Source organism: Leuciscus leuciscus (genome assembly GCF_965113295.1).
Source record: "Leuciscus leuciscus genome assembly, chromosome: 4".
Taxonomy (NCBI): Eukaryota; Metazoa; Chordata; class Actinopteri; order Cypriniformes; family Leuciscidae; genus Leuciscus; species Leuciscus leuciscus.
In genome coordinates this window covers 13912982-13927060 of record NC_138728.1, presented here as the reverse complement: position 1 = coordinate 13927060, position 14079 = coordinate 13912982, and the positions used below count along the sequence as shown (strand labels likewise).

At 38.7% G+C, this 14079-nt stretch overlaps 1 protein-coding gene across 12 annotated transcripts in view; it reads left to right on the top strand.

Annotated features, from left to right (window-relative positions):
• The window catches only part of sox5 (SRY-box transcription factor 5), a 213073-nt gene that overhangs the window by 141293 nt on the left and 57701 nt on the right, over positions 1-14079 (top strand). For all 12 annotated transcript variants that reach the window (XM_082168111.1, XM_082168121.1, XM_082168117.1 and 9 more), the window contains one exon: positions 8092-8290. In XM_082168111.1, coding sequence (XP_082024237.1) covers positions 8093-8290 — 198 coding nt within the window. In that variant the 5' untranslated portion in view covers position 8092. The remainder of the gene's footprint in view (positions 1-8091; positions 8291-14079) is intronic.

Below are 14079 nucleotides of genomic sequence, written 5' to 3'. Positions count from 1 at the left end.
AATTAAGAACACATTTATATGTCAGGAAAATGTGTTTTTAATAAATCATCACGCTCTCTCTGGGGGGAGGATGAGGAGAGGGGGAAGAAAAAGATAACAACAACTATGAGGAATTAAACATTTAAAGGATTACATAGGAAAGCAGAATGTATAGTGATAAATGCAGGGATTACAATGACTTAGAAGAAAAGGATGGTTAAACTCTACTTTCCAGTAATGCTGGCTGTCAGTGGTTAAAGAGCATGTGTGTGTGTGTGTGTGTGTGTGTGTGTGTGTGTGTGTGTGTGTGTGTGTGTGTGTGTGTGTGTATCTGTGTCTGTGTGGACGGGAGCGAAAGCGCAACATTTGTCCGTGTAGAGTGTATGTGTGGCTGTGTGTGTGTGTGTCTCTCTCTTCTGTTCTGATGCTGTTCCGACTGTTTCTAAAACACTAAGTCTGTTTTTATTTTCAATTTGTACAGAAAAAAAAAACTGTTTTTATACGAGAAAATATTATGAGACCTAAAAAGGAGGAAATCACGATGTTTTATGCTTATGTGATAATTATCGTTCATATGTTGACATCCAAGAGCACTGAAAGTATTTGCTTGATTTCGTTTTATGAATGCTTAAATTATTGAATTAAGATGAACCTAAAATGTTTTTAGCTTTTAGAACACTAGTGCAATTTAAGATGCAAGAGGTTTTGTAAAAAAAAGTTGTAATAATACATTATATTAATATTTATACAATGTACATTTATTCATTAAGAATATTTCCTGTTTGGTATTGTTTATTTTATATATTTGACATCTAAAGATACAGCATTAAGTGTTTTAAGTTATTAAGTGCAAGTTATCTGTACTATAAATAAACAAATTCTAATCAATATTGCTGTATCTTAAATATATTAAATGCATATATTATATTAAAATATTATGATATAATATAATAACTGTATTATTATTATTATTATTATTATTATTATTGGTGTGGTAGTTTGGGTGAGTTTAGTTTTATTGGAAGAGCACAGAGGATATTCTATGGCCAAACTGTCACATTCCTCAAAGAGAGAGAGAAAGCGAGTGAGTGAGTGAGGGAGGGGGAAAGGGGACTTTAACACTTCTCCATTTGTCTCCCTCTTTTAATGGATAGTTGTGTTACATCTCTCTCTCTCTCTCTCTCTCTCTCTCTCTCTCTCTCTCTCTCTCTCTCTCTCTCTCTCTCTCTCTCTCTCTCTCTCTCTCTCTCTCTCTCTCTCTCTCTCTCTCTGTTTCTCTCTCTGGGTCAGACAATTCTTCCTGGTAAAGATACACAGAAAACACTGTGGGTTGGTTCACCACTAAGTGTGTGTGATTGAACTTGCTGGTGACAAATGTGGCTGATGCTCTTCAATTTTTGAATCATTCAAGTCAAAGATAGAACTGATTAAACCTGCCTTTACCTCTGTCACTTAAACACACATTATAGCAAGCAAGCTGCTTTGTAGAATACGCAAAGTTTGGCATTATGTAGTTAAAGAAAAAAAAATTTGAGGTCCCCATGAGGAAACAAGCTTGTAAATCATACAGAATGAGTTTTTTGGAAAATGTAAAAATGCAGAAAGTTTTCTGTGATGGGTAGATTTAGGGGTAGGGTTGGTGTAAGGGGATAGAATTATGCAGTTTGTACAGTATTAAAACCATTACGTCGATGGAGAGTCCTCACAAAGATAGTAAACCAGACGTGTTTGTGTGTGTGTGTGTGTGTTCTGTCTGATTGATGGAGGTTCTGGATCTTCTCTCTGGGTCATTCATTGCAGACTGGCTCCATTGTGTAGTCCGTGTTATGAGCTTTCGCGGCGGCTTGATAACCGTGTCTCCATGAAAAAAAAGGAGGGTCAGCATAGAAGAATGCTGAAGTGTTTCCTCCTCCCCCCTTCAGAAGTCTTCCCAGACCTCCCCTGTGCGATCAGCTGACAGTCGAGACATCCTCTGAGATAGAGGGGAACTGAGTTTTGCCATTTAGGTTAAAGTCTTATTTATCAAGACCGAGAGGATAATAACACAGAAACCGTATGACATCAAGGTCAGAGGTGAGGGCCCAAACAATTGCATCATTGGAAGGATAATAAAGATCAATGGAATGCTTGGCTAAATGCTTTCGTTTGTATCCGATCCTTCAAGCTGTATAATAACAGCTTTGTACATGCAGGTAAAGGAGGAGTTTGGCAGGAAGGATGTTGCGTACATCTTTTAGACATAATTTGTTGTTGTACAGGCCTATATGAATGGAATGAATTGTACCAGCACATGTTTTCACAGCAGCCAGGGCTTCTGGGAGCAAAACACGATGGATAATCATTTGACGGGGATATCATATTCACAAACCCTCACTCACTCTAAAAGAAGGCAAGCAGAGGCTGAGAAAGTTTTCATAGAAGTTTCAAGTGTGTGTGTGTAATATGTAAAATGTCAGTGAAAACATGAGTCAGTCCAGAGAAATAAATAATTAGAGACGAGAGATGACAGGAAACTATGCAGACAGATGAAGCGATGACTAAAATACTGGCAACCCCCCCTCCCTGTATATGTGTGTTGATGCAGCAGTTGCCTTGGCGCTGTGGGCACGACGCTCTCGCTGGTGCCTTGTGTCCACCCAGCGGCAAACGCTCACCATTGCTTATTGTGCGTTTGTGCGTGCAAACGGGTTGTTTTTGCTTTGCTCATATGACTTTTGATTGTGTGTGTGTGTGTGACTTCACCTCCATGCCTAAACAGTAATGGCTGACAGTGACATTAGGCTCTGTGTTCTTGCCTTTTGTGGCGACGCTGGACAGGAAATTGGGGTGGCCCTGCAGCCCTCGCGTCAGAGGGGGAAACAGAGGCAGCTTTGTGTTTTCCCTGAGTACGTGTGTGAATAATGTGTGTGTGTGTATGTACAGACACGTACGTATGTGTCAAATGATTATTCAGTGACTTTAAGGGGGGACCAAATCTTTGTTAACGCATTTAGCTACCTATCAGCTATCTTAAAGACTTTGTAAACCAAAAAAATTATAATTTTTGTAAATCTCTAATAAAGTAATGAGCAATTTTTTTGGTTAAAGTACCGTCTAGTACAGATCCTATTAGCATTTTTTTTTTCTGATTTTACTTCTGGTGAATGTGTCTTTTTACCACTTGACTGTTACTGAGATGTTATTTTAACGTCGTTAAAAGTATATGCACTTTTTTTTTGTCATATTTTTTAAGCATTGATGAGTGGAAACGTAATCTTTAGATGATGTTCTGGAAAATTAACCCGCAGAAAATCCAAGTGCCCTCACAGCAGCGGCGAACACTGTGATTAGTGATTACAACGTGAATGATGAAGAGCCCTCAAAAGTTTGCACTACGGATGAATTTACTTCAGCGGAGTCGCTCTCTCTTGACTCGCTCTTTGCTTCCTCCCTGCTGCCGGCCGCTACATTCCCACAGAGAGAAAAATTGAGAGAGCTATAAATAGCTGTAAAGTAATATACTTAAAAGACTGTTCAAAACAGAGAGATTTGGGCACAAATGGTTGATTGTGCAAAGGGGGCTGTCCTGACGGGACTATCTGCGACTTTATCGTCCTGGGAGCAGAAGATAAAGAGTAAAAAAGGGATGAGCACATCTCCTAATGTCTGAGTGGATTGTGAGGTATTCTCAGTTTCCTTCCGAAGGCATTGCTGTTGTTATCTGTGCTGAACGGGCTGATTGTCTGAACTTTTGGACACACTTTGTTTCATTCCCACAGTCTGATAACAAAGAAGAGCTGACCTACCTAATGAAATAGTTATATTACACAGGAATTTACCTTCTCCCGGTGTAATGATGTTTTTTATATATTTCTTTTTAAAAGAGAGTATAATGCCTCATTAAAAAATAAATATTGGCAGTGTTCGTGTTGATTTACTTGGAAGATATAAATGCCCCCTAAATCTGACAAAAACTTCCTTGGGGAATGCCCAGGGATGTCCTCAAATATAAAAGTAAAACATTTAATTAATATTTAGTGATAAATTATTCTCAAAATGTTTATTAATAAATAAATGTATGTGTATATAAAATATCATTTATTTTAAGATAAATCAAATGTTATTCATATGCAAAATTTTGCTTAAAGGCTTCAGTTACTAGGTCAAATAATCATTATTATTCGCATTATATATAAAAACGATAGATAGGTGTCTATCATGACTTTTTCAACCTTTCTCTGTATATCGGAATGCTTTTTATCGTAGGCATGCATGCGACATCCGCAAAGCATCATCGTGCAAGTTTTTCTGTGGGCCATGCACATCCAAGTGTGTGCGTATGTGACACTTTTAGCCTCTAAATTATGTCCTGTCATTAGAGGCACTTCTGGAGTGTTAACCACTGCTGATGGTGATTAGGTAAAGCTCCTAGATTCAGTATTTAAAGTGCAGCTCCACTCCGCTGTTTAATGGACCCTGTATTTTGGACGATTAGCGTCTGCGGAGAAATGTACATGTGATATGAGAGGGACTTAGGAAAGCGCTCAATCTGTGTCTAAGCTCATAGGGAAAGTGTGCCTTTAATCTGGGCTTAACGTACGCAGCTGGCGGGAGGGGGTCGAGTGGCACACCGGTGGGGCGGCCATTAGCTTTTAACAATTAGCCATGAAAGTTAGCCTCTAAACCTGCAGTTCAACTGCGATGGGACTGGGTGCGAATGCTAAAGTTCATGAGATATGAAAAAGTGATGGCATTTTCTTTGATAATACACCCCGAACTGAATAATACTAATGTTTGGAGATTATACTGACATCATTTGTGTTTCGGCATATGTGTTTAGTCACCTCATCCGTATCAGCACGTTCGGCTTTGATATTCAAGGCTATTTATGAATAACATAATTCTTAGCCTTGTGAAAATGAAAATGAATGGCAATAAAGTTATTAATCCACCAGATAATGAGCGAAGACTGCTGTTAAAGTTTACAATGCAAATTAAGCAGACACGACTAGCCTGCAAGGAAGCTTCAGAGACTGTTCTTTGTGCGTGTGTTGTGTTAGCAAGTGTGTGTGTGTGTGTCAGCGGACAGGGTCTGTGTGTTTGGCAGGCCGGCCTTTATTGGAACCACAGAAGGATGGAGTGAAATTATGCTAATGGCTGCTAATTATGACCTTGGAGACCAGCTTTTCTGCCAATTTATCTGCTTAATAAAACCCTCTCTTTTTTAATCCCAACATCTCGACAAGCTTTAAATGTTTCATGTAGACTTTCCACCATGACAGGTCTGCCAACTTTAAATAAAATAGTGGCTATAACCTGCTCACCCGGGGAGCAGAATTGTATAGTAATTATACTTCAAAGGTTCGCAGGAAAATAGACATTTTATTGCACAAGAGGAGCTGTGAAAAGCTTCTGTCAGTGGGCCGGCAAGGAAGTAGGGAAGAGAGAGGCAAAAGGAAGAGTGCACGAGACGGGGAAGACCGCAAAAGAGATGCAGACGTGTCCAAAGTAGCGCACGGATAGGAAACAGCTGTGAATTAGTTGAAAATAAATGTTGAAGCTATTTTATAACACTCACCTGAGTATTTAAGCAAGGAATATTGAACTGGGAATGGGAAATTATAAGAAACGGATTACACTAAATGATTCCGGTTCCATTAACACTTTTAAGGAAGTATTTTCTTTTATCTTTAAAGAAATTATATACTGAACATAGATTGCTTTTTTATTTACATATTTTAATATTCTTCTTTTAAGTAAAGTATTTTTTACTACAAATCACTGATCTGAATGTTTTCCTACTAGCTTTCCAGCTACTCATTACGCTAATTTACTGTAAGTCTCACAAGCCTTAACTAAACAGTTATTAAAACAACAGTTCTCGGTTCGAGTTGGATGTGACGAGCAATTTGCTGGTTCTAATAAGAACCGTTTCTCGATTGCCTACGTTTAGATGAGGGTCGTGTGTGTGTGTCTTTGTTGGTCCTGATGTGTGTATTGGGGGTTGGTGTGTTAGAGAGAGCGGCACAGAGGTGTGTGTGTCAGAGTGAAACAAAAGGGCCCAGTGTGTGAGTGTCTGGAGGTAGAGTAAACAGAGTGCTGGTGGAGGGGCAGACAGGCCGTGCGGCTCTGACGGCCCAACTGCAGTTTATACAGCTGCACTGACTGCTTTTACTGCCCCAGTGTGAACCAGCATACAGCCAACGTACCCCACACACACACGTTCACATTCATACAGCCAAATTAACACAGATATAGTCTCTAGTCTCACATTCGTACATATAATACACCTGTGTTACAGAATTTGTTACGACAGAGCAGTTGCTGTCAGACTCTGCATCAAAATGTATCATTTAAATCTCACCTGTACAGTCAAGACTGCCTTGAGCACATCTTTTCATAGCTGCCAGTCTTAGGTTTGATTGAGGTGAGTCTTTTTTTTATCCCGTCCAGACGGTTAGAAACATTATATGGTGTTTGTCTTTACAGCTAATCTAAACCAAATAAGCAGTAAATGAGAGAAAGAGAAACCTTAGCAGCACCCAGGAGCTCCGCCAGATGTGGCGTCTGAGTCAGACCAGGTCTATGAGTATACCATTCAGTTCAGCACACGCAAACCGGACCGTACTGAGACAGTGGATGCTAGTTGATGAAGGATATTGGAGCGGAAAAAAAATAACTGCTCCCACTGTGTACGTATGTGAGTTTCAGTTTCTACCTCAGAGCATAAAATAAAATGAGTAATTATGAGATGGTGTAATATAAGAAATAAGGTTTTTAAGGTATAAAAGTGAGCTATAAAGTCAGTTATGAAATCGGGTTTATGAGATTTCATTGTCAAAAGATGTAATTGCAGGGGAAAAAGGTTACAATTGTGAGAAATAAGGTCACAGTTATGAGAAATAAATAATTATGAGACAAATTCATATTGCGAAATATACAATCACAATTGTAAGATAAAGTTATGAGTCATAAAATTACGAGTCATGGTTGCAATTGTGAGAGAAACAAAGAATAGAATTGTGAGGTATAAAGTTGCACTTATGTGCAGTAGTCGAAATTGTGAGATGTAAGGACGCGTAAAAAATAAAGTTGCAATTACAGGAAATTGTTGCAATGAAATATAAAATTACAGTTGTGAGGTATAATATCATAATTATGAAAAAAGTCACAATTATGACGAATAGTGACAATTGTGAGAGATAAAGTTGCAATTATGGGAAGTGTGTGTACATATGTATGTATGTATGTATGTGTACCCATTTCTTTTCATTCATATAAAATATATATATATTTCATATGAATGAAAAGAAATGGGCCTCCATAACTTTGCTTATAAAACAGCTTATGGAGAAAAGCAAAGTTACTACGACACTGCCGTCAAATAAAATTTGTTTTTCAATTCTTTTAGTTGCAGAGTACAAGCCAAATAAAAGTACTTCTCTCCATCTCCCTTTATCCTTGTTTGTCCTTTTCTTTTAAAAGAGTGGTACTTATTCCCCAGGGCCATAGTAACACTAGCTCCAAGGCTGAGAAGCGTCTATGAAAGCACTTAGGCAATGCCGTAAGCCAGATGAAATCTTATTACGAGAGCATATTCATTTTTCCTCACCATGCATTGTGGGAGAGAGAGTTCATTTAATAAATGCTTTTTCTTCCTGACGGTATCAGAGGAACACAGACCGTCATCAAGGCCTATTTTCTCTGGCAGTGTCAACACCATATACACTGTCATTAACATCTACTGTGGCACACACGCTCACGCACACAACATTGTCTGTCTGTGTTCTTGGCTAACGTGATTTTTGATGTGCGCTGGGCTGGCTGCACTTTTCTTTAATGGGCCGCTCGAGTCTTTACATCAAACAGGCTAGCTAAACACATTGTGTGCGGCGCTGCTACAACAGTAAATGGCTCTGTGATAGTGTAGGTGGGACGTGTCTTTGATGGAGGGATGGATGTGGACAAAGCTATGGCGTTGATGGCTGTCATTATGCGAGTAGTGTGTGTGTCAGGTGTGTGTGTGTGAAATGCTCCCGTATATGTCACTCTCAATTAAACAGCAGCCACGTCTCTGTCTCTGCCATGTCTTTCCTGAATGCCTCAGTCACTTTTCCTTTCTCATTTTTCCAGGATGTCTTCCAAGCGACCAGCCTCTCCATATGGGGGAACAGATGGAGAGGTAGTCATGGCGACAAGCAGACAGCGATTGGAGGATGAAGAGGTTGACGGACATGCTGTCATTCACTTGCCCCTGAGTTCGTACTGCAGCAAAGTGTCCCCGCGATCTCCTCGACTACTCGACAGCCCCCCAACACTACACGCGAACATGGTGAGTCGCCCCCCAGGAGACATCTATACGCTCAAACCCCTCTCATACGATTGGATGAAGCCCCTATTAGCCCCTCCCAGTTGATTAATATGCATTTGATTGACTCCTCCCGTAAAACTTGTCTCAGGATGAATCCCTCCCATTGTCTCTCTCTCTTGCTCACACTTTTGGTGTGGAAATGCCCGTCACGCTCCAATGATGTCATAGGCAGCAAGACAAGTCATCTTTTTGAATGTGGCCAAAATGAATCAAATGCTTGACGGTTCATCTGTTATTGCGGAGTGTGAGTTCATGATGGGTCAGTGTAGTCATTGAGGTTATAGACTGTATTAGACATTCATGTACTGTTTGCTTAAAGCCATGAGATGAAAAATAAGCAAGATGGACCCTGTGACCCAGATCGCACGTCCTCACGTTAACACGCACATGAGCTGTAGTATCTCTTCTGTGACCTTTTCCCCCGACTCCACTATCTCTCTCTCTCTCTCTTGATAAACTTGTGTCGCCACAGGCTTTGGGAATCAATTTGGCTGTAAAACAATGAATCAGTACTTAAGGAACTTAACAGTAAGCTAATTCTGCAATTAACAGTGATTACAGGGCACGCTGGACTCTGGTTTATTGTGAGAAATGGTTCCAAAACTGCAAAGTCCTCTAGCTTTCTCACTCAAGCGTTTCCTTCGTTCTCACTTTACACACTCGACTGCCAGCGCAGTGTGTGTTTGTTTATGACTGTCAGTTCTCTCACTTAAAGTCACTTGCAGTAAAACTACTACTTGGAGAAAAATTTGCAAAAACACTACACCTGTGACCCTAATCCATACATACTGCATACAGTTGATTGTTATTCGTATTAATCGTAATGTGAATAATTATGTATCGGCTACAGTGCAGTAGTTGTAATTGTTGTTTTATCTGAAAGACTAGACTGCTGTATCTGTCTCTCGCGCTGACATGACAGACGTGGCATGAAAAAGCAGGCGCACTGTATTTGATGTGGATTAATAAAGCGTATCCGTCTCAAGCACGGGTGGATTTTGGGGAAAGCAGGCTGGCATGTGTGAGACATTAAGTTTCCCTGAGCCGATCCACGCTGACTGGCAGAAGTGTTGAGTGAGAGAGAGATTTACACGAGTGGGGACTCGGAGGGGCTTTGTCACGGCAATTGTATAAAGTGATAGGGAAGTGTAAATCGACTCGGCGAGTCCCTGGGTAGCGCGCAGCGGAAGATTACCGCTTTATCTTGTCATTGTAAATTAACACGGCAGCGGCGCACACGCGCTTCAGACTCCGCTGACCTCTTCATCCTGAGAGAGAGAGAGAGAGAGAAAAGGAGGGAGGCGCGTGTTCGTGACGATGGGGTCAGCGGGCTGAAGCGCGCGGTACCTGCTACAATAGAAGTTGGTTTGGTGGTGCGCGTCCACGGCAGTCTGTAAACTCCTGCCAGTTTTTTTTACAGGCGGAAAGTAGAAGGCTTTGAATCCGAAAGGTGGAAAGAGCTTTACACGCGGGTGATAATAACGAGGTGTTAATTACTCTCCCTTTTGTCCAGTTAATGATTAGAGGCATTAAGAGAAGACGTGTTCATGTGTGTGTTTCACGTTAAGATTTGTACTTAGATGTGTCAAATACAGCCTTTCAATGGCAAAAACAACAAAATACCCATCAGCCTGGACTCTTCTTAAAAAGAGTCTTCTTTTTTATATTTATATAAACTCTTCTTTTTTTATATAGAAAGTAAATCAATTTAATCCTTTGTTTTCCAGAATTCCAATATTAAAAGCTAATTTAATTTGTTTTTATACTTCTAACTTTTATATATTTTTATATTTTTATTTAATAATGTATGTAAACGTGTGTATGTGTGTGTGTGTGTATATATATATATATATATATATATATATATATATATATATATATATATATATATATATATATATATATACCGTTATTATAATCAGAGAAATTATATAAATTAGTCAAATTTAACTAGAATTTTTCATGTGTTTTTTTGGCAAACAAACAAAAACTACAAATCTGAGAATACATTAATTTTGAAGTTTCATACAAATCTATTAATTTAAGCCTTTTTATATGGCATAATCTCATGTAAATTCCCTATTACAGAAGGACAGGGACGAGACAATGAATGGTTTTTTTTAAACTGTGTGAAGCACTTGTAAGTCTTCATCCGTGTGCGTGAGTGTGTTCACGGCAGGATCAGGGCTGACAATAGCTCGGTTGAGCCAGGTTTAGAGGTGAGCGGATTGCACACACACGGTAGAGATCAGCAACACAGGCTTAAGACAACAGATGAGGTGTCAACACTGCAGGAGAGGAGAGATGTCCAACTCGAGCGTGTGTGTGTTTCAGCAGCGGGACTCTTGACAGTTTAACTGATAGCAAGCATAGAGGTTAGTATCCTAGCGCGTGGTGAACGCAAGCCAGAGAATCACACGGCCATATATCGAGTTAGACTCATTAGCTAGCGTATATACCTCATATACCTGTGTCTGTAAAATAACTGGATTTAAGTTAGCATATGGAAGCGTGCTTTATTTAGGGAGAGAGAACATATGAGAGAAATGCTCTGAGGGAAACAGGTTGGAATCCTGCGGAGTACAGGAAGGACAAATTTTTTATTTTTTTTAAAGATGGGAGAAAAGAGGTGGCATTTGGAGGAATGCTGGCATCTGTGTTGAAGGGAGAAGACGAGAGGAAAAAACTAGAGGGGGAAAGAAGGCATTTAGCTTTTTTGGCAGGAGTTGAAGTGTGTTTAAATGTGCTTCTTTCACACATGAGCTTAAGAGGACAAAAGTTGTTTAATTCTGTCGCCATGCTGCCGTGGTTCAAGGATGAAGAGAGGGTCGTGGAGAGAGGCGCAGTTTCAGCCTTTCCACGAAGAATTGACATCTGCACAACTAAAAGCAGAACCGCCCACACCGCACAGAACGGCACATCAGAAATGCATATAAATACATATACTCACAAGCACAGAGCTTTGCACACTTATTCAAATGCGGCGTAAAATCAGACGCACACACGTAAGCAACGAGACGAAGGACAAAACGGGGTATTAACCTGAATATCAACCCTACAGTAGACCTGTTACTCAGTGTGCCTTATATTTAAAGATAGGGGAAAGAAAGCAACACATAAGCCATTAGCTCATCTGCTTCTTTAAGAATGATGCTTCATCTGTCCGAGACTTAGTGTCACGGCCGGAGACTTTAAAAAGCGAAGGAATACAGTTTCCTTCGACGCCATATCACCTTCTATTCGAATTGTTTTCTAGACATCTCTGGAGAAAGACGCAAGCTGCGGTTTGAAGTATGCAGTGGATTAGATAGATTGGAAGTGACAGGTGTGACCGTGTTTTAAGATGCATGCCACACTAAAGCAGGCAGAGAGAAACGCCTGCCATTCTGCCACTCGCTCCCACTCTCTCCCTGGCTTTCTCGTCCTCCCCTCTTCTTTCTATCTTTCTTCTCTGTTAGTTCTTTAACAGCGAGTTGGCAGTTTTGTTTGCGAATGACGGGGTGATCTCGCACCGCTTTGGTCATTTATGACTACAGAAGTCTCCTAATCGCAGTTCAACTACCCTGACTGGAGCTGATGGGGAAGAGAGGGATGAAACGAAGGGGTGTGTCGGGAAAAACATGCTGGTTTTTTTGCAGACAGATTACAGAAATGGGAGGAAATCAGTATGCAAGCTGTCACATTTTCCGTGTATCATAAAAGCCTGTTAAGATCTTTTAAGCCTGCCAGTCATCAGTCTGTTTGTGAATGAGTATCATTGTGAAATATCTCTCGGTATGCGTTCGTAGCGAGTGAAAGTGTTTCAGTTTAATTAGTTCTACAGTAATTATTATTATCATCATGATGATGATGATGATGATGGATTGTGACGAGTCAATCTGTGTGATTATATTCAGTATATCTGGATATATGGAGTGTTGACAACTGTATGTATCTGAATATGTTGTTTGTTTATTTTTCTGTTATGTGCAAAATAAAGCGGCTGATGTTATTAAAATAAAGCATAGAAATAGCTGATATTAATTAAGTGACAACATTTAATTCAATAATTTTATGAACATAATTAATAAATAAATTGAAGAAAAACATTGTTAAAAAACAGCATATTAATAAATTACTACTGTGACTGAAATTGAATAAATAAATACTACTACTATTAAATAAAACTACTATAAGCTTATATCCATTGCTACTTTTTCCATGTTGCATAGGTAGTTTTGTTGATTTTATACATAGAGACTTAAATGATCTGATTTGGCCCTGTCAACAAAACAATTAATTCTATGCAACATTTTTTTTTACTAGTAATAGCAATTGCAATGTGCACTTTTAAAGTTTTTAATCAGCCATTTATAGATTTTTATATATATATATATATATATATATATATATATATATATATATATATATATATATATATATATATATATATATATATATATATAATTGGCTGATGTTACATAAATGTCAAAACATTTAATAATGTTAAAACATTGTCATTTTATAATTTTTCAACATAAAAATGTATCATTATAATTGAATTGTAGTCAAAAAAAAATGTGCTATTACTGGTAAAAAAAATGTTGCATAGAATGAATTTTTTTGTTGACAGGGCCAAATCAGATCATTTAAGTCTCTATGTAAAATTGTATTTGCCACTGTTCTGTGTCTTCTGAAAGTCTTATGTATTTCGTGTTGCATTAAGCTCTAGTAAATGAACCATCTGCTGCTCTCTGTTCACTCTCTGAGTTAATGATTAAAAACAGATGTCATTATTAAAATCTAAGCAGGTGATAGAACCTGATCAATCCTGTGAACTTGAGTTTGGACTGACGATATTTCGCTTTGCATGACTGCTGCAGGTGGCACGGAGGAGCCGATGTTGATTGTTGAGGTGTAAATCTGGTCACTGGTTCCAAACACGTCAGTGGGATTATGCTATTGCCTGATTGGCTGAGGCTGCTGTCAGTCACGCTGGTGGTAAGGTAGATAATAGATGAGGATTAACCAAAGATTAACCCTGATTAACGGACTTGGACTGTTGACCTTGTCTCCAAATACCTGACTTGTTTTGTAATTAAACTTTATAAACGGGATCCGGAGCTGGGTGAAAATAACGCTGTGGGTGTGTGTATGTGATAAGTCATCATCATAAATCTCCACATCTGTCATTTACCCAATTTACCTAATTTGTGTGCATATACATACATAAGCAAAAAAACACCAATGATAAAAATAAATGATATGTAATTATGTTGTGTATATATACACTTTATATATGTATATTTACAATATATGATATAATGTTGTACATGTGTGTATATACACAATTTTTATATAAGCATTAGTGTTGTATGCCATTGCATTTATGAAAGTTTCACGGTAAAAATGTCTTGTCATTTGTATTAATATAATATAATATAATATAATATATTAATATAATTAATTAATATATCCCCAATAAAAGTCATTTTATGGCTCAGATCAGGTAGAAATAGCCCCTTAAGGCAACAACTGCACAGTTTCATTTTAATAGTGTACAAGCTTAATTCTGAGCCACGTTATGTAAGAAACCATAAGATGGGAACTGTTATTATATATTTGGACAGAAGATCAATGCATGAAACACTGAAGAAGGTGATTGATATTGCAGCTGTCATGTTGGTCAAGAACAGAAGAAAAAAAATGCGGTTGAAAAACTTGGATGTTCTTGTGTGTTTGGAGCTGATTCAAAGTAGAAAAACTTCCCT